Genomic DNA, 20,240 nt, shown 5'->3' with positions numbered 1-20,240 from the left:
CATTTTATCATTTTATCTTTATATGTTAGTTTATATTTATATTTTTATCTATATATTATATAAATTATTTATAAATTCAAATTACTTAATTCAATAAAGATTCGGTATTATCATATTAATAAATATATTTAAAAGTCGGTAAAGTAATTTTTTGTTCTAATTAATATGATAATATCTTTTAAATAATAAAACTAACAAATTTTACATGCCATAATAGAATTGAAATTTAAAATTAATTATTTATCTATCCATTTAGGCCTCTAATTGACATGGTACTTTTTATTTAATTCAATATATTCAAATCTCAATTAAGATATCATTCAAATTTAAAATTAATTAGTAGTTTCTTCATCTGAATTTCCAATTGAAATTTCATGTAATAATGATACTCTTCATTTAAATCAATATACCTAAATTCCAATCAAAAGATTATTTAAATCTCATTAACTAACTATATTCAGATCTCATTAATTAATTAGGAATTATAAGTTTTCAAGAATATAGTTGATTGATTGATAGTTGATGATTACAGTTCTCTCTCTCTCAAAAACGTAGTTAATTTATAATTCATTTTTTTGAACATGAAGCAAGGATTTTCATTCCGGTTATAGCTTACATCCTTGGAGGGTTATTGTTGAGTAACTTTCTGACCTGATTCTGTTGTAATTTTCCATAAGTTACAAGGTCGAAACCAAATCGAACCAAATTCACCAAAGGTATGAATTTGTCATATATATTAATGATTGAAGAATCCGCGATATGTCCAGTCCACACCACCTGAAAATCGGTTAAAAATTGGATCAGTGGAGAATCAACGGAAACTAATTTTTCTCTGTTTCTTTTTCGATTTTTTAATGACTCAAAACATTATTTCGTGTTCTTATTTTTCTAAGTTTTTTCTTCAGTGTCCACAGATGGCTTTGGTTAATTATGAAATCTCTGGTTTGTTTGGTTCGACATTTAATCAATTTGTAATAGATAATAAATATTTTTATTGCTATAGTAATGTGATGAACTATAAATTTAACATTTACAATAAGGATATGAAAAATGTTATCAAAGATATTTTTATTTTTTCACACATGTTCTTTAAATTATACTACCTTGTCCTTAATATAAAGCTGGTTGGAGATTCAGTTTGGTTCTAAATATAAGACCTTAATTAACCTTGTCTCCAATATTTATCAATTCTGCCATTCAAGCAATCACTGCAATAATGACACATGTTAAGAAATTTTCGTCAAAGGTAGCTTTAATACACATAATTGATGGGGTATTTTAAAAAAGACAACATCTATTTATTATAAATAATTAATTTAACTAATTTTCTTAACATCCATAGATTAGTTATTTAGCTTTTATGTTAAATATCAAAGACATAGTATTAATTTCCTACCATTTAGGGCCTCTTTAGTTTGAGGGAAGGTGTAGAGTGGGAAGATTTTATTAAAAAGAAGGGGAAGGAGGGGTATGTAATGATTTTTTGTTTGGTGGGAGAGATAATAATAATCAATTTATCATTTTATCTTTATATGTTAGTTTATATTTATATTTTTATCTATGTACTACCTCTGGTCCTAATTATAAGAACTAGTTAACTAATTTGAGAAGATTAAGGAAAGAAGTTAAGTTAATTATTTGTAATAAATAGGTGTTGTTTTTTCTAAAATATCCTTGCTAATCAAGTGTATTGGCTAGAACTATCATTGTTAGAATGACTATCTTGGAAAAAAATACATAAATATTAGAGACAAAGTGGATTGAGGTTTTATATTTAGGATCAAAATAAAAGTCAAACAAAATCTTATATTAAAGACCGGAGGTAGTATTATATAATTTCATCTACATCTTAATTCAAATTACTTAATTCAGTGAAGATTCAGTATTATCATATTAATATATGTATTTAAAAGTTGGTTAAGTAATTTTTTGTTCTAACTAATATGATAATGTATTTTAAATAATCAAACTAACAAATTTTATATGGAATTGAAATTTCTAATTAAAATCATATATGTGTAAAAATTAAATAATTTTATAAATAATTTTATAAATTTATAAAACATATTTATTTTTATTACAATATATTTTTTATTTTAAATTTATAATAATATATCTTAGGACTTAGAATATAATAAAAACTTATAAGGGTAAAACGGTCAATCATTAGCTCCCCTCCGGGCAAAAAGCCAGGAAAGGAGAGCCTTAAACCTGCAATCCCTTAGACCTTCAACAAATGTCTTGCGGTTTCAATTCAATGCCGGTCAATTCTGAAAACATGGGCTTTTGCATGGCTTTCGATGGCCTGTCTGGAATCCAATTAAGGTGCATGCGTCTCAGAGGTATGCTTGATGTCGATGAAGCCTTCTGAGTTACTGTTTGATAATTTGAGTGTTTCTGTATTTCCTTTTTTCTGATTAAATAACAAAGGCGTGGGCCATGAGACCTCTTCCTCTTTGTATAAAACAGTGACGCGGATCCTCCAGACGGATGGAATGCTCGAAGTCGCAGAGAGAGAGACCGAGAAATGTCCGGAAATGTGGTTGTTTCAGAGGGAAAATCAGTGGGGAAGAGCGTTCAAGAGATGTCTATGGATGGCGATGAACCGCCACCGCAGTTTGTTGTGAAGGAACATCCCTTTGGTTCCAAGCAGTGTAATTCTTCTTCAGAATCGATTCACATACCTATCATCGATGTCAGTCTCCTCTTATCTTCAGAACAAGAGCTTCTCCAGCTCAGATCTGCTCTTGCCTCTTCTGGATGCTTCCAGGTGCGATTTGTTTCCTGTTCTTCCTTTTATTCCTCAAAACTCAACACTTTTCGTGATCCAGATTGTTGCTGCTCACTTGATATGTATCTGTTCCTCACTTCAATCCCACTTCAATCGTCAGTTTTGCTGCGGTATTAAGGTTTTTCTCAAAGATTGATTATGAGAAGCTATAAAAAACTAAAATCATCCTTGAAGTTGCTGCTCAGAGAATCATGTATATTTCAGTTTTGAGAATCCGACTATGTTGGGAATTTCAGTTGTCTTTTTTCCTCCTTTCAAGTTCTATGAATCTTGTAAACTGAAATTCAGCTGACAGGCGGTAGGTCATGGAATGTCAAGTTCATTTCTTGAAAAGGTACGTGAAGTTGCAAAGCAGTTTTTTGCACTTCCAGTGGAAGAGAAGCAGAAGTACGCAAGAGCTGTTAATGAATCCGAAGGGTATGGCAATGACAGAATAGTTTCAGAGAAGCAGGTCTTAGATTGGTGCTATCGGTTAACTCTTAGAGTTTTTCCAGAGCACAAAAGAAGGCTTGCTTTCTGGCCTGAAAATCCTGCTGATTTCAGGTACTAGCAAGAAGGAAAGAATGAAAAACAAGTGAAATTCAGCAGTATAATCAGCATAATCATACATTTCCCAATTCTTAAAAGTTAGCAAATTAGTTTTGGCTAAAAATAGTTCATCCATTCTTTTAGTATTGAATGAATCAAAAAATACTTCTAAGATGACGCACTTATTTCAAGATGCTTGATGAATCACTAATTACTAGAATGTTAGACGTACCTGAAAAAATTTATGGGTGTTTTATAAATCTTATCTCAAATCATAATAATGATAGCTACTATTGAGTAGTGATAACAAAGGTATTACAAACATTGAGTATGCCTTATTTTTTATGCAATACAAAAGAATTCGTTTTCCATTTTAGTTGCCAAGCAGGATAGATGATTTATTGATAGAAAGATTTCTTCAAACAATCAACTATTTTAACACTGAGAAAAATCAAATCATAGTTACTGATTTGACAGGGGGATCAATGTGGACGGAGCATTACTTTATTGTGATTAAATAATGCAGGGAGACACTGGAGGAGTTTTCCATTAAAACAAAGGCAATGATGGATCAACTGTTGAGAAGCATGGCAAGGTCATTGAACGTGGAAGAGAACAGCTTCTTAAAGCAGTTTGGGGGGGACAGTGCGATGATGCAAGCTAGGTTTAACTTCTATCCTCCATGTAGCAGACCTGATATGGTTCTTGGCGTGAAGCCTCACACTGACAGATCAGGAATCACGGCTCTCTTGCAAGACGCGCAAGTGGAAGGCCTTCAAGTTCTGATCCATGACACTTGGATCAATGTCCCCGCAATTCCTGATGCTCTTGTTGTCAACCTTGGCGATCAAATGCAGGTACATATATTCATCCTGTGCCTTTTTTTTTTTTTCCCCTCTTTAAATACAACTCACTGGACATTTTAAGGTGAGTTGGATCTTTGAGATAGGGTGCGTCTTAAATCCTAAGATTACTTAAAGATGAACTTATAGATAACCCCAATAATAAGGTCCTCATAACAAGGATAAGGATTCAAACCTGGCTTTGGAAGATATGAGTAGCATATATGCTAATTCTTCGTCTTCAAGGGCTCAGTGAAAGAGTTACAATTGAGACAGATCAAATAAATGATTAGTTCTTCTTATTATTTTGCTAGAAGTGTTCAAGCATATGGGAAATTAGATTGTTTTTATAATCCATCATGCCTTCTTGGATGCTTAATCCTATTATATACGTTGCAGATAATGAGTAATGGAATTTTCAAGAGCCCAATGCACAGGGTTATAACAAACAGAGAGAAGTTAAGGATGTCGGTGGCCATGTTTAACGAGCCAGATGCAGAGGCAGAAGTAGGACCTGTGGAAGCCCTTATTAATGGGACAAGACCGAGAATGTACAGAAATGTCAAGAATTATGGTGTTATCAATTACCAGTGCTATCAGGAAGGTAAGGTAGCACTTGAGACTGTTAGAGTGGCTCATAATTAATCTGATCAAGCAGAAATGAGACTGTTTTAGATATCATCATTGGATTAATTAAATAAGACCCCTTTGATTGGAGCAGGATCGCCTATTCCTATTTGTATCTTATTCCAATTCCCAAACATGGTCCACAGTTATGTATAATATAAATGAACAAAATCTGTTAATTATTGGATTTAAATTTGAATTTAAAGTGGTTTTTCCTCCTAGTTCCTGTAGTTTTGACTCGTAATCAATGAATTTTGTCTTGGTGTAATTCAATCATTAGAGTTTTAATTATTTAAAATATTAATACCTACATTTTAGAAAATAAAACTACAAGGACTAATGTTTCAAATTGTTGAACTATAGGTATTGAGTTGAATTAAGTCAAGATTTAGGAACTAAATTTCAATTAAAACAAAACTATAAAGATCAAATAATTTTTTTTTTTCATTTTTGATATAATATTCTACATTTATGATATACACACAAATATATTGACTTGAAAAATGTTTTATTAGTTGATAAAAGTTATTGGATCTTAAATTTAGCATTTGCCAATGTGACACCTCATGTTTAGATGAGGTAGTGAATTTAAACTTGGTGTTGACATATTTGTATACGCTTTTATGCTTAGATTGTAAAATTTAAAAAAAAAAAAAAAAAAAAAAGCTCGCATACATTTGTTGCATCTTCCAGCATGCAATTTATAAACTCAAATTCTGGTAAAAAAAAAAAATTATAAACTCAAACTGAACAGTTGTAAAGAGGTGAAAGCTCGGTCAAGTGGTCCTCATACCCTGTCAGTGACACATCTTGACTTCAGCGGTCCTCCCTAAACTCGAATGAAGTCTCATATGTTGAAGATCATACCTTAGTCCCTCTTGCTCATGAAATGGCTTTTTACTATAACCTCTCAGTATAAAACATGGTACCTCCAGTTAATTAATATAAGATTTAATTTGTAATTCAAATATTATATTAAGAATCAGAGGTCATATAAACTACAAACCAGAACTTATATTAAAAAATAGAAATAGTGTAATATTATTGTTTGAGTTGCAAATAGTGTGAATTTCATATCAGGTTCTATGCATGGGGCTTGCTGCTGTTAGAATAGTGGAAACAAACATTTGTCATCATCCTATCAGCCTCAACATTATGCAGAGAGTGAGCAACTGAATACCTAAAACTTACCAAGTTTTTGAACCTCTCTTATGTTTGGGAGAAGAACAAGCTAGAACTACGTTCTTTGCCAAAGCAACATATGCTCTCATGAAAATGTGATTTTGTTCTATCTTTCTTGTAAGAACTAGTTAGGGATTTGTTTCTTAATCTCAGCTGTAAAATATTGATTCATTTTATCTCTCACATTTATTACTTTTCTTCAAACTAATATATCTAGCTTATAAAACAATATAGAATCTAATATTACAAAAGAATATTTTTAGAAGATCATGTCACATTTGTTATGATTAAGAAACTTATTTAGTCTTCTTAATCTGTTCAAATTAACTAAGGATCTCTTGCATTAGGAATAAGAGGAATAATATTTTTCCAAACGGACACTTCACCCTTCAGCAGTGGCACAACACGCTACCATTTACCGCTTGTGTGTGGTCAATCTGCCTCATTTTATCTGCCTTCCTTACCAGAGGAGTCACAGCCTGAAGTGCTTGACAAAAGCAGCTGCAAAGGGCAGTGAAGAGCAAGAAGCAACAAGTTGATATGAGAATATCAGCAAGAACATTCCCAATGGGTGATTTTGTGTTTAAAGGAGATAATCAGAAAAACAAACCCCAAGTTATTTTTTATACATATGGTCCATGTTGAAGCACTGCCCTGTTCTCAAAACAAGTCCACCACTCTCTGCAGCATGTTCCTGAACTCTGAAGGAACCTGAATCAATCTTGGACAGGTCAGTGTTACAAAGATATCAGAATTCAGCAGCTTTAGTGCAGGGGAAAGGTGAATCAATGGAAGAGGCTTCGTTTAGGAAATCTCATTTTGGTAACGAAAATCTCACTTTTACCAAGCCAGCTCAACAGTCTTCTCACCTTGTATTAGGGGTAGTCTGGTAAAAGTATTGGGAAGATAGGGCCTTCTAGTTGGTCCCATCGTTTTCTAAAACACACTTTGGTTTTTTTACCAAACACTATAATCTTATCTTGATGTCAGAGGCACTAAAGTCCACATCCGGAATCCCGCGCCATTGTGGGTCAAATCATTAAAAAAGGAAATTACTTAAAATTTGTCAATATCTATCAAATATGATTTATTAGAAATGGGAACATCTATCCAATCCAATTTCATTGCAACCCATCTCACCGGGTGCAAGTGTTTTTCTACTATGTACAACATATTTTTAATTATATATAAAACCAAAAAAAAAAAATTTGTCCATTACAGGAAAGTTGGACTATAGAAAATTAATTGCAATTGTTTAAACAAGTGGGTCCTTAAAACTTTTAGGCAATAAACTTAACAATAAGAATTTTCAACAAAATTTCCCCTTTTTTTTTTCCTGGCGGACCGAGCTAATGATTTTATTCAATTCATTCATTTTCAATCTATATTTAATAATTAAATTTTTTGCCACATTTAATAATTAAAAATTATGTACATGTTTCATTGTTTTATAGGCGGCAGCCGATGCGTCACTGATTGCAACGTCAAAACAAACCACTTCACCAGCTCATTGTTTATGAATATATCACCATATATTTGTTGAGCAGATCTAACTCACTTATGTATATATCTATCTTCTCCAGCTTGAAGGTCATAAGCATTAACATTATGGGTGAATCTGTGGTGGGTAAATCTGTCCAAGAACTGTTCTTGGGGTCAAAGGATTTACCAGAGCAGTATATTTACAAAGATGGTGAAGTTAGTGCTCTTCTTCTATCGTTGCAGATTCCAATCATTGATATTTCTCTTCTGCTATCTCCTTCCTCACAGCAACAACAGCTTGAGTTGCACAATCTTCGCTCAGCACTCACTACATGGGGTTGCTTCCAGGTTCTTCCTCCCTGATTCTTTCTGTATCTCTTTCTTCCTCACAAATTGTTTGCTGATTTTATTAGAATATATCAATTCTCACATCAACCAATTAGAAAATGAATTAAAGGCATAATTCAATCCCTCGTGATTCCAGAAGCAGTCTTAGAACCAGGGATGTTCCCAAGTTGTTTGTTGATTGGTTCTGATTATGTCGAAAGGTTATATCATCAAATGAAAGGGAACAAAGCATTAGGCAGGATTGGGCTAACATCTAAATTTGTTCCAAGATTTACTTCAGCTAAATTTGTAAATTATATTATTGAGTTTTATGAAACTCAGGCAATAAACCATGGGATGACAAGTGGGTTTCTGGGCAAAGTGAGGGAACTTTCAAAGAAATTCTTTGAACTTCCGAAAGAAGAAAAGCAAAAATATGAGAGAGAAGAAGGTGATCATGAAGGATATGGAAGTGACATAATTTTCACAGAAGATCAAAGGCTTGATTGGACCGATCGTGTTTACCTCAAAGTGCACCCTGAGCACCAGAGAAAATTTAAACTTTGGCCCAAACAACCCCATGAATTCAGGTACTTTCCCATTCGCCAGTTTTACTTATCATGATGTTGCCCTTTTTTTTAAGCATTGCAAGTTTTTACTATTTAATTTTGATATGGACATATTAGGGATATGCTGATAGATTATACGGAGAAGCTAAAACGGTTATATGAAGTGATTCTGAAGGCCATGGCTATGTCATTGAACTTGCAAGAGGATAGCTTCTTGAAGCAATGTGGAGACTCAAACATGTTTGCAAGATTCAACTACTATCCTCCATGCACAAGACCTGAACTCGTTCTAGGCCTAAAGCCTCATTCAGATGGATCCGCAATCACTTTGCTTCTGCAGGATGAAAATGTTGAAGGTCTTCAAATCTTCAAAGACAACAACTGGCTTAAAGTTCCTATCATCCCTGAGGCCCTTGTTGTCAACGTTGGTGATCAAATGGAGGTAACAATTATTTAAAAGACTATAAAATTACTGAGGGTATAATGTAAGTAAAACACATAAAGGGTTGGCCTCGGAGAAATGGCAAGGTTGTTGCCATGTGACCTGAAGGCAACAGGTTCAAATCCTGAAAAGAATCTCTCCACTAGAAAGAGTAAAACTATGTGCATTTTATCCCTCCCCAAACCTTGCCTAGTGGTAGCCTTATGCACTAGACCACCCTTGATTGAAATTTATATAACCTTGTGATCTCTTAACCATAATTGAAGGAACTTGTTTGATGTGAACAGATAATGAGCAATGGAATATTCGAGAGCCCCATGCACAGAGCAGTAATAAACTCAGAAAAGGAGAGGCACACATTAGCTATGTTTTGTGCTCCTGATACAGAAGCAGAGATTGAACCAGTTAAAGAACTGGTTGATGAGTCAAGGCCAAAGTTATACAAATCAATAAAGAACTACGTTAAGACCTATTTCCAATACTATCAGCAAAATAAAAGAGCCATTGATGCTGCAAAGATTCAACCCTGTTAGAGTGCTATTTGGCATATAGAAGATGGATTTGAGAAATGGAGAAGTTAAGGAAAAGTACTTTTATTATGTTTAGCAAATGATAAAGTAGGTTTCTTGAAATAGGGCTGCCAATATTTGTGGGAGAGTTTTCTCATTCTCATTTATTTTCTCAATTTTATGTTGTATCAATTCTAAATGAAGTTAAATATGTTATGAAACTATCAATGTCCTTTAATATCCCATGCTTGTACATGGAAAATTTTTTCTAAAAAATTAGAAGTTGCAGTAAAAATTTAACTCTGGATAAAGTATAGATGGGAGTATGTTGTATGTATTGTAAATTGCGTCTTGTCTTTTGTTCATGTATTGCTATCTGTGTCCTGTCTTTTAGTGTTGTCTCCTTTAGAATGTGTGCACATAAATTCTATTTGGGCTGATCTAATTTCTTTCCATGCTTGTAGATGGAACAACTTTCTAGAAATATTAACTCATTACCAAAAATGGGGGGGAAAAAATTAACTCCAGGACTATGTTGCATGTATTGTAAATTTTGCCTGTTTATAAAACAATCCCTTGCTAGTAGGCATCTCTCTCAAATGTATTATTGAGCTTAAATTGTACACTTCATGAGACAAGGAGTAGATATTCCTGTTGTAGTTTTATGTGTGTTGAAAAAGTTTGATATTTCAAGTTAAACTGAGCCTTTATAGAAGTTAAGATGTTAACTTGAGCTAACAAAAAGAGTCAAAAAGAGAAATACAGTCGCATGCACAATAAAAACAAGCCAACGTAGTTAAAAATTTTCAATTTCTTCCCATGCCAGCAAATAACAAGGTTTTAAATTTATGTTGCTATACTTCATTTTGCAAAGACATGTAACTGATACCTATAATTTAAAAAACTTATAAAGACCTAATGAGAAGAAAAAGAAAAATACAAAGACTTGATATAAAATTAGATGGCATTATAGAAACTTGCATATTAATTTTTGGGAAGATTTCACAAAAACAAACTTAAAATTACTGAATCTCAAATCAGATTCGGTGACAATACTTTAATAGGTTTTGATAATATTGGACTTGCAAATAACACATTATTTTTGTAAGAATTCCTTATTTGGGATTTAGTTATTTCAAGCTTCTTTTCATAAAATTTTCCCTAATTTTTCCTAAATTTGATTTTAAAATTAAAATTAGTCTTGGTCCCTCTCATTTGTATAGAAAGTGACATTACACCTAAATGGATCTATGGGTGTGATTTATTGAGTGGAGAAACCTATTTAAGCACCATCACACCCTTACAGAGTAGTGATAATGCCTCAGGTTTTCCCAGGAAAGGTTCATAAATTGAATAGTGCATCAGATAACATAATGACTGAGATCTCTTGTCACTTAGCACGTTTTGATGGGCCATTGTCGTCGCCACCTTATGAGCCTCAAAGTTGTGGTAAGAATGAGCAAATTCACTTAAACCTCGTGCAGGATAAGTTCGAAATGGCAAAATCTGAAGGCATGGCATGGATGGTTGCTGTCTTGGGTTGTTTGGGAAAAATATTAGAACAAATCAAAATCACATGTTGGCAGAAGCAACAGCACACTGTTTTTGGCCAAACCGTGATTTTGAATTGTTCCATAGGATTTTTTAAAGTTGCAAAGGGCAGTAAACAGCAAGAAGCAACAAGTTGATGAGATAATATCGGAAAGAAACCATCTTGTGTTTAAAGGATAAGATCAGAAAATACAAACCCCATGTTACTTCTACTGTCCATGTGGAAGCATTACCATTCTTTCATAACCAGTCCACATTCCGCAGCATGTTCCTGAACTTTGGTCTGCTTCCTTTGCCGTGGGAGAACCTGAATCAATCTTGGACATGTGAATGTTACAGAGATATCAGAATTCTATGTCGTCACAGTCACAGAAGCTTGAGTGCAGGGGAAAGGCAAATCAGTGGAAGAGGCTACATGTGTAAAGTCTCATTTGAGTAACAAAACTTTTACTGGGTCCATACACTCTTCAGGTCAAAAGTCTCCATGCGGAGTAGTTATAAAATACAATAATTGGATGAAGGGTAGACTAGGAATAACTTCGGAACCAATGGCCTTGTAGCTTAATGAAATGAAAAGTGAAAGGTTACAGGTCTTATCTTACTTGTAACCTCAAAGAAAAGTGAAAGGTTACAGGTCTTATCTTACTTGTAACCTCAACGTTATTAATGTGTGGCCCGCCAATTTTTTTTTTTTTTTTAAAAAAAAAGCTTGGGATGGTAGGGGCCTTCAGTTGGTCGTGTCCTGCTCCAAAGGCACTACCCCCTACATTCCATAATCCCAAATCCGAAATAAATTGAACTTACTACTGTGCATGTTTAATTTCACATTAAAAAGCACCAAAAGCATGTTTTTGGGGGAAGAACCGGTCAGAACTCAAAACTATGTTTTAATGGGTTCCTGAAATGAGCCAATCAGGCTCTTCAATCCCTTTCTTCTTTATCATGTTGGCCCTATCACCTCTTCTCTTTTGCGCTTAGATCAGCATGGTTTCGCTTATATCCAGCAATCTTTGATCACAACTACCTCTCGTTTCAAAACCACAGATCCTCCACATTCTCTATTTTCGTCCTTGTATTAATCATATCTAAGGATATGTGTTGCCAAAAATAATGGAACCCAAATCTACCAAGAAGCAAATGGTATCTTCACAGCCTTCCTCTAATTCTTTCCCCCCTTTTTTTTAACCCCACCAAAGCTCATCAAAAAGGCAAACAATAAAATTGTATGAGCAGCATTTACAATATTCAAAGGGCCAAAGAAGACAAGCCATAAAGTAATTAAACAGCCAAGCATGTCTAAAAGCCAGAATATTTGCAGAAGAGATTGATAAGTATTGTCATTATCATCACCACCATCATCATTGTCAACCTCTTTACAACGAAAATTTTTCTTTCCTGAAATAGCCTACGTGGTATATCAAAGCAAAGAACGATAAACTAGGCACATTTTGATTGGAGAGGGGAGAAAAAGTTTGAAAGTGAAAAAAAAAAAATGTCTGCATGACAGCCGTGTTAAGAGTAACAATGAAAAGACACTGGGATTTTCCTTTTTCTTCCAACAAAGCAGGAAAATTAAAGCTTGAAGAGAAGACCACCGTGCGTAGCAAAGAATGGGGCAAACACAAGAGACTCAACAGCCATCAGCTTGATAAGAATGTTAAGTGATGGTCCAGACGTATCCTTGAGAGGGTCACCAATGGTGTCACCAATAACAGCTGCCTTGTGTGGATCAGATCCTTTAGGACCAAGGTTTCTTGCATGCTCTGTCGCACCAGCCTATCACACCAAAAATTTATAACAAAATCAGTCATTAGACCATGACCATACTCTACTATGTCTGCTGATTATAAATATCGAGCCCCACGCTCACCTCAATGTACTTCTTGGCATTATCCCAAGCACCGCCAGTGTTGGATGCAGAAATAGCAATCTGTAAAGAGGGTACAGAAACAAGTTAAGATCAGAGCAACAGAAAAATGAACAGGCGAAGATCGACAAGAAACTTTAAGTTTTAATAATCTCATGAAGAATTTATGGCAAATATGTAAGGAAAATAGCAGCATCAATCACATACAACATTGTGGAATAGTGTTTGGATGGAAACAAAACCATAAGCTTTAAAAGTGATTTTACGGTATATGAAGTAAATATGTGAAGAGTTTGTCTTGATTTGCGGAAAAGTACTTTTGAGAAGCACTTTTACAGCTTCCCAAACACTTTTTTAGTATAGCTGGGGCTATTTAAATGAAATGGACCAATATCTAGGGACCATGACATTGACAACAATGACCAAAAAGATCTGGAGGCTAAAAATCAAGGATTTATGCAAACAGTGGCTAGAAAGGGAAGCATGATGATAGCAAATATGATGAGATTAACATTAAAACCAGCAAGCCTTTTATCATGGGAATACAGAATGCAGACATTGGACCACAGAAGAGGGATTGAAGACAGGCCTAAATCTAAATTTCAAATTTTAAAAGAGATGGGAAAGGAAGTATTCCATCAACCATACTCCCAGAAAGGATACAAAAACATTACCTGTACCCCAGACACAAGGGATCCAGCAAGCACACCAGAAAGTGTTTCTACACCAAAAAATATCCCAACAATAAGTGGTGTAAGCATAACAAGAGCACCAGGTGGTATCATCTCTCTGATAGAAGCATCAGTGGAGATCTTAACACACGTAGCATAGTCAGGCTTGCCAGAGCCCTCCAGCAAGCCAGGGATTGTATTGAATTGCCTGCGTACTTCCTCAACCATCTTCAGAGCTGCACTTCCTACACTCTTCATTGTCATGGCAGAAAACCAGTAAGGAAGCATTGCACCCACGAGTAAGCCAATAAAGACCTTTGGAGTCAGCACATCAACTGTAGAAATATTAGCTCGGCTCACAAAGGCACCAAACAGGGCAAGAGAAACTAGAGCAGCAGAACCAATTGCAAACCCCTGCAACATTAAACAAGAAATCCGAGAAGGCTGACAAATGTGTTTATGAACCAAAAAATTAACAAAAGGAAGTAAGAGATAAAACACAAACCTTTCCAATAGCAGCAGTTGTATTTCCTGCGGCATCAAGGGCATCAGTTCTCTCACGAATTCTGTGACTCATGCCAGCCATTTCAGCAATACCTCCAGCATTGTCACTAATTGGACCATACGCATCAATGGCCAATCCAGTGGCTATGGTACTCAACATCCCAAGGGCAGCAACAGCAATACCATACATGGCAGCAAAGCTAAAACTAACAAAAATGCTAACTGCAATAGCAAAAATAGGAATAATGACAGATTTGTATCCCAAGGCAAGGCCAAATATAACATTAGTAGCAGCACCAGTCCTGCAGGAGTCTGCAACATCTTGTACAGGGCTGCAAAAAGCCAACAGAAAGAGTTTAAGTCCAAGATACGAACCAGATGCCAAGAGGTGAAAGGGGAAAATGACCCCAGTTTGCTCACCTATAAGCATTGCTGGTATAGTACTCAGTTACAAATCCAATAACAAGCCCTGCCCACAGACCAACAGCAACACACAAGAATAGCTGCCTGCAAAGGAAATCAATCCCAGAACTCCTCAGATAGGAAAATAAGCACTAAGATTAGCAGGCTGCCAAGGATGACTAAATTAAAACAGGCATTCAAGCATACTCCCTCTAGTCCTTTTTACAAGAAATGTTTAACAGCTATCACATAGATTAAGAAAACTAGTTAAAATTGGTTATTCTCATTAAATATGTCCATATCTAAACATATTACAAAATTACCCTTCCTCAATAAAGATTATAAAATTAATGTAGCTCACTACACTAACTCATATAAAGTTATTTTAACAAATTTAGTCCATTTTTATAACCGTTGTCTTATCAAAGGCTATTTCTAGAAAAAATTAATCATTTCACATCTTTTTTTTTTCTTTTTTGTTTTTAATCAAATATAAAATATTTCTCATTCTAATCATTTCATTGATTTCTAATCGACAAGGGCTATATTATTTCAACTGAAGTTTCACTTGAAAAGGTGAAACATAACTACAAAGGAATGAAGCTTACCAACTCTTGACGACTTTTTGCTCTCCAAAATTAAAGATAGTGAAGGATGATGGAAGTGCAACCCAAGTTGCAATTGCAATTCCAACAGTCATCAAAGCAGTGGAAATGATAAGCTGCTTTTTCAATGCTGGCTCAATTTCCTTTACAGCCTTGATCTCAAAGAAGTCAGTTGCAAATAAGGTGGTAAGCAAACAGACCAGGATGCCCACTGAACTGATGATGAGAGGATAAAGCATTGCTGTAAACTCATGGTTCACACCAAATGAAGATATGGAAGCAACAACAAGAGCAGCACAGGACGACTCAGCATATGACCCAAAAAGATCAGATCCCATGCCAGCTATATCCCCAACGTTGTCACCAACATTATCAGCTATCACCTATGGACACAACAATTCAGTAAGGTATATACAAAATAAACAAAGTAAAATTTTGATCAAAAAGGGGAGAATGCACTAGCTTCAGGCTGTTATCCCTTACAGCTGGATTCCTTGGGTCATCCTCAGGAATGTTTCTTTCAACCTTTCCAACAAGATCAGCACCAACATCAGCAGCCTTAGTATAAATACCTCCACCAACTCTTCCAAACAAAGCCATAGAAGACCCACCAAGACCATAACCAGTTATGGCCTCAAAAAGACCTCCCCAGTCATCACCATAGTAAATCTTAAACACATTAATGGCAATGTAAAGAACCAAAAGACCATTTGCAGCAAGGAGAAACCCCATAACTGCACCAGATCTGAATGCAGCAATGAAAGCCTTTCCAACTCCCTTTCTGGCCTCCAGTGTAGTTCTTGCATTTGCATAAGTTGCAATTTTCATTCCAAGGAAACCAGAAACAACTGATGTAATGCCACCAAGCAAGAAAGATACAGTGCTGAACAAAGCTGTAGCAAGGGCTGGTTTACACATCTTAGTTTGATCATAGGTGCAAGGCTGGTGGCTTGTACTGAATTCCTCAACAGAACCAAGGAACAGGAATATCAAGATTGCAAAAGCCACCATGAAGATTCCAACATACTTATATTCGGTGAAAAGGAAAGAAGTTGCTCCTGTTAATCGTCCAGCAACAAGAAATAATTGAACCATTCTTTAAGCTTCCACCAACAAGCATAAATTTAAAATTCGAAAAATGAAGCAGAACCGGTGGCTAAAAAAATATATCATAGAAGTCCAAGGATACCCCTGACTTTAATAACCAACTATCAAAAAATAGAGCGAAGCTATGTATAAATGTAACATATTCCAACAGTTTGACATTTCACGTTCAACAGACTAAAGGCTAGATTATGTAAACAAAAATCACAACCAAAGTAACATGAAACGTCAGATAACTGAGCAACGAAACTAACAACCAGAATGTAAGATTAAATCAATAAAAGCATGCAGCGATGTAACAAAAAATAAGATGTCATATATAAATAGTAGAATACTTCTATTTTGCAAAATCTGACGAGAAAATCCTTCCTAAAATTGCTTCCAGAAGCTGTTGAAAAAATAAAAAACCAGTAAATAGGCATCATTCTTTTAATAAAGAATTTTTCATCGGCAAGTCTTTGAAAATTTATGGGAGGGGCAATAGATATCAAGTGAGCTCTAGAATGTTTCAGATTTCATGGATTAAAAAGATTGAAAAAAAAAAAATAGCATATGTCAAAATAATAATCAACTTCAGTCTAGAAAACATGTGTCAAGCCAGGTAGAGTACTGGCATTAGTAATGACGAAAAAACAAGCCAAGCAGAACGTTGCAAATAAGGGTTTTCATACTAGCCTCTCTCGGATCAAGGTTAACCTTGAACCAACCAACCAACCAACCAACCAACCTCCCTCGATGGTTCATACTTCGGAATCTAAAACGAAAACCAAACATATTTCATTGGCTTGGTTTCTGCTATCGTCAATTAATACGTCAAAACAATAAATATTTAACATACGAATAAAAAGCTTATTTTGATCCCTTACAGATGAGATATTTCTCAATTTAATTCTTCACAGAAGTACCATCTCAATTTAGTCTCTCTCTTAGAAAATCATCTTCTTAGTTTGATTTATAGCATATTAAGTATTGCGCAATTTAATCGCCCACCCAAAGAAAGGGAAGGGGGGGAAAACTGAACAGCGCTTTCCCAAATACAGGCATCTCCCAGTTTGATAAAGTAAAATTTATTGACAACACTTCTATATATGAGCAGCCAGATAAAGCAAGGAAGAACCAAAAAAAAAAGTCCACCAATGGAAGGCAAGTTGAGAAATCAAACTTATAAAAGGACAGATTGAGATACTTTATTAGTAAGGACCAGACTGAGAGAATAATTTTATAAGTGACAATTGAGAAAAATAACATGTATTGGGAAGGGGGGGAAAAAAAAGCAGTTTTACACTTTAATTTAAAAGATATCGCCCAGAACCATAAGTTACGGTAAAGTATTATAATATGCACCAAGTTCAACGGGGAAAACATCGCTCTTTCCCTCGCCGGCGGGGGAGATCGCACCGCGCGAATTAAATCATGGCATTCCAACTTAATGGATACAGTCAATTTGGTTAACATGCTGTTGTTTCACCCTAAACCGTACGACCAAAATAAGTTCAGAAACCGAAGAAAAGAAAAAGCTTCAGTCAGGGAAAACTGCAGAAGGAAAATTTAATCTACAGCTTCAAAGATACAAATTCCAACGAGCAATAAAGGATCACAACAAACCCCGTAAGATTTAGTAATAACAGAACACAAACAGGAATGAAAGATGCAAAGAGCAAGAAGGTAGCTTTCAGAGTACGAAAATCATACATTGAAATCTAGAAACGGACCTATTGTTCGCTCAGGCACCTGGAAAATCCATTGACTGAACTATAACTTGAAAAAAACTTATCAAAAATGCATATTTTCGAGTTTCAGGTGCAGCACTTGATGACCCATTGAGGAAAGAAAGAGATACCTTCAGAGATGGCGTTCTGAATTTCGGCGCACTTAATGACGACGTTGTGATCGTTAATACCCTCCTCTTCTTCGATGAGTGAATCATTGTAACCATTCTTGGCGCCGTTGTTGGAGGGAGAACTATCCCTCTCGGCAGTGAGCTTCACTCTGGAAACAAGCAGCCACTGAAACAAGGCGAAGCCGATTCCGATGAGGGCACATACCGGAATCAAAATCTCAGTCCCAAGATCTGGGAGCAAGGACGCCCCCATGGCGGTGAATCACTGTACAGAAAAAGAAAGGAGGGAAAGAGAAAAAGAGAGTAAAATTGAACGAGATTTGAGCGAGCTGGTCGTGGCATTTATATATAAAATAAAACTGAATTCAGAGGAAGGTGCGAAGTGGCCAATATTGTTATCATATTACATAAAACAGGAGACGATTTACTGCTCTAAACTTGACAGATTTGAAATATTCATATCTTATTTAAATAATTAGGTTTAATTTTTATTTATTTAAAATAATTATTTTAATATGTATAGAATCTAAGATAGAGATAATTTCTTAAATATTATTCTTTTAAAAAAATAATTTTTTCTATTTAAAAATAATTAATTAAATATTTTAAATCTAAATTGTTCAAATTAGATATAGACTATACACATCTGATGAGTTTTTAGAATATGGTGAGTATTGAAATTGATTCTTATAATTGCTAGATCTGAAATTAGTTGCATTTCTTTTTCTTGCCTAACAGTAGAGTACTATATTCCACCATTATAATATAATGTCACCAAAATATCTCCCATCAACATATCAAACTTTCTTTAATTTTCAATGTATGAAGAAATATATATATTTATATTAAGGTACCATAAAATATGTAATCAATTAAATATTTGCAAATTATAAGTAATGCATCTCATTTCTCAAACTTTATTTAATATTTGAACAAATATAAATTGTTTTAGGTTTTTTTTTCTTTGGTGGTTTTTTTTATAATATACTCATCTATATAAGATCTATTTAATTAATTTAATTAGATTACGGAAGTTAGATAAGTTAGTTAATTACAAGAAATATGATATATTTTTTCTAAAACATCATAATCATCTTTTTTAATATCCTTCCTCCTTCATTTACTTAATTATAGTTGAGAAAGTATCTATAAAGGTAATTTTAAAAAATTGATAAGTATGAGAGATACGTCTTATATTTTTGGAACAAAAATTAACTTAACAATCTGATCCTATATTAAGGACTGAAAGAGTATATTTATTTACCTTCAAATTAGTTTGAGCCTTGTACGTTGCATAAAGTTCCAAAAATATTTGTATTGTTTATTCTTTGTGAATAATACTTTTTTTAGATTTTATATATTATATAGATCTATAGATATAGATTTTTTTTTTTAATTTTTATCAAGTAGTGTGGAGGCTTAGTCTGTTGCCCAAAATATAAATAATGATAAGCCAAACTTTTGTTTTTTTGGTGACAAAAGCCAAACTACTTATGGTTCACGGTTCATGTTACTTGTTAAAACTTTTGTATTATATATTGATATATAAGTATATCCAATCTTTTTTTTTTTTGATATATAGGTATAAGTATTTTCCTATTAAAGACAATCCTATTAAAGACACTGTCAGACATTGAATGTGGATATTTCTCTGAACTTTTGTTCACCACGTCATGGAAACTAGCTCATTATGTTAGATCTAATCTTTATTGGTCATATATTTTTTGAGATTGATTCGGATTTTTGGCCGCTCAATGCATCTCCAGCACATAAACTCATGAATCAAACTCAAAATAATGAATAAAAGTGCATTTCAAGGCTTTCACAAATAAAGCAAATGCTTAACACTAAGTACAGAGAGTATGTATACTGTTGAGACTCCTTCGAGTAATGAATGCAACAGATTTTTGCATAGGTCAGTAGATGTTGGATGGTATTAGTTGATTGTTGCATGCGTCTCTATTGATAAAACTCGATACCTATTAGAAAAGTTAATATTACCTCCAGCCATAATTATAAGACATTATTTATAATCTAAAAACGAGATCTTATTATCAAGACTGAACGTAGTATATCCATTAGAGATAGCAAATAGTTATTGAGTTTCCAAAAGCATCTTAAGTAGTTGAGAAGTATTTTGTAACTAAATGTTGCTTTCTACATCGCAAAACTTGTTTTTGTGGCTCTTCTAAGTTAAAACATGTTTAGAGTGAAGTTCCAAAAGATTTAAATAAGTATGAAGGTATTCGAAATTATTTTGGAAAGTCCAAAGCGTTGTTTGGAATACAGACCATAAAGACTCGAGTTATATAAATGTTTGACTCAAGTTATTCAAAAACACAGGCAGTGAATTTAGAAGATTTCAAAAGATAGACTTGAGTTAGTATTACCATAGAT

The 20,240-nt window shown here is 34.2% G+C and overlaps 3 protein-coding genes across 5 annotated transcripts; 2 read left to right on the top strand and 1 right to left on the bottom strand.

The window, feature by feature from the left end:
- The first annotated feature begins 2,265 nt into the window (after window positions 1-2,265).
- LOC114719435 (probable 2-oxoglutarate-dependent dioxygenase ANS) lies at window positions 2,266-5,007 on the top strand. Of its 2 annotated transcripts, XM_028904939.1 has the most exons (5): window positions 2,266-2,342; window positions 2,470-2,770; window positions 3,087-3,334; window positions 3,846-4,176; window positions 4,561-5,007. In XM_028904939.1, exons 2-5 carry the CDS (start codon window positions 2,528-2,530, stop codon window positions 4,804-4,806), a joined length of 1,068 nt encoding a protein of 355 aa, XP_028760772.1. In that variant the 5' UTR covers window positions 2,266-2,342; window positions 2,470-2,527; the 3' UTR covers window positions 4,807-5,007. The 2 variants fall into 2 exon arrangements, with proteins under 2 accessions (XP_028760772.1, XP_028760773.1); XM_028904940.1 differs by having other exon boundaries at window positions 2,315-2,770; window positions 3,087-3,208.
- A 2,554-nt stretch (window positions 5,008-7,561) lies between these two features.
- On the top strand, window positions 7,562-9,613 carry LOC114719425 (codeine O-demethylase). The gene is made up of 4 exons (XM_028904927.1): window positions 7,562-7,800; window positions 8,122-8,369; window positions 8,466-8,790; window positions 9,078-9,613. The coding sequence occupies exons 1-4, from the start codon at window positions 7,579-7,581 to the stop codon at window positions 9,321-9,323; spliced, it is 1,041 nt and encodes a 346-aa protein (XP_028760760.1). The 5' UTR covers window positions 7,562-7,578; the 3' UTR covers window positions 9,324-9,613.
- A 2,548-nt stretch (window positions 9,614-12,161) lies between these two features.
- On the bottom strand, window positions 12,162-18,133 carry LOC114719415 (pyrophosphate-energized vacuolar membrane proton pump-like). 2 transcript variants are annotated; one of them, XM_028904908.1, is made up of 8 exons: window positions 17,844-18,133; window positions 15,383-15,957; window positions 14,903-15,282; window positions 14,313-14,399; window positions 13,894-14,224; window positions 13,392-13,802; window positions 12,721-12,780; window positions 12,162-12,626 (listed from the first exon to the last, which is right to left on the bottom strand). In XM_028904908.1, exons 1-8 carry the CDS (start codon window positions 18,094-18,096, stop codon window positions 12,423-12,425), a joined length of 2,301 nt encoding a protein of 766 aa, XP_028760741.1. In that variant the 5' UTR covers window positions 18,097-18,133; the 3' UTR covers window positions 12,162-12,422. The 2 variants fall into 2 exon arrangements, with proteins under 2 accessions (XP_028760741.1, XP_028760742.1); XM_028904909.1 differs by lacking the exon at window positions 17,844-18,133 and adding an exon at window positions 16,870-17,024 and having other exon boundaries at window positions 12,268-12,626.
- Between the last annotated feature and the right edge of the window lie 2,107 nt (window positions 18,134-20,240).

This window comes from Neltuma alba, unplaced genomic scaffold, assembly GCF_004799145.2.
Source record: "Neltuma alba isolate B1F8T4 unplaced genomic scaffold, ASM479914v2 tig00011916_pilon, whole genome shotgun sequence".
NCBI lineage: Eukaryota > Viridiplantae > Streptophyta > Magnoliopsida > Fabales > Fabaceae > Neltuma > Neltuma alba.
This window is presented reverse-complemented; position numbering and strand designations above follow the sequence as displayed.

What these genes read in the sequence shown, in the direction of transcription:
- LOC114719435 (XM_028904939.1), top strand. Translation starts at nt 2,528, where the DNA reads ATGTCCGGAAATGTGGTTGTTTCAGAGGGAAAATCAGTGGGGAAGAGC. An exon ending in CCTCTTCTGGATGCTTCCAG is followed by an intron (nt 2,771 to 3,086) that starts GTGCGATTTGTT and finishes TTCAGCTGACAG; the next exon opens with GCGGTAGGTCATGGAATGTC. An exon ending in ACCTTGGCGATCAAATGCAG is followed by an intron (nt 4,177 to 4,560) that starts GTACATATATTC and finishes TATACGTTGCAG; the next exon opens with ATAATGAGTAATGGAATTTT.
- LOC114719425 (XM_028904927.1), top strand. Translation starts at nt 7,579, where the DNA reads ATGGGTGAATCTGTGGTGGGTAAATCTGTCCAAGAACTGTTCTTGGGG. An exon ending in CTACATGGGGTTGCTTCCAG is followed by an intron (nt 7,801 to 8,121) that starts GTTCTTCCTCCC and finishes TATGAAACTCAG; the next exon opens with GCAATAAACCATGGGATGAC. An exon ending in ACGTTGGTGATCAAATGGAG is followed by an intron (nt 8,791 to 9,077) that starts GTAACAATTATT and finishes TGATGTGAACAG; the next exon opens with ATAATGAGCAATGGAATATT.
- LOC114719415 (XM_028904908.1), bottom strand. Translation starts at nt 18,096, where the DNA reads ATGGGGGCGTCCTTGCTCCCAGATCTTGGGACTGAGATTTTGATTCCG. An exon ending in TCAGAACGCCATCTCTGAAG is followed by an intron (nt 15,958 to 17,843) that starts GTATCTCTTTCT and finishes GACGATTAACAG; the next exon opens with GAGCAACTTCTTTCCTTTTC. An exon ending in CAACTGCTGCTATTGGAAAG is followed by an intron (nt 13,803 to 13,893) that starts GTTTGTGTTTTA and finishes TTAATGTTGCAG; the next exon opens with GGGTTTGCAATTGGTTCTGC.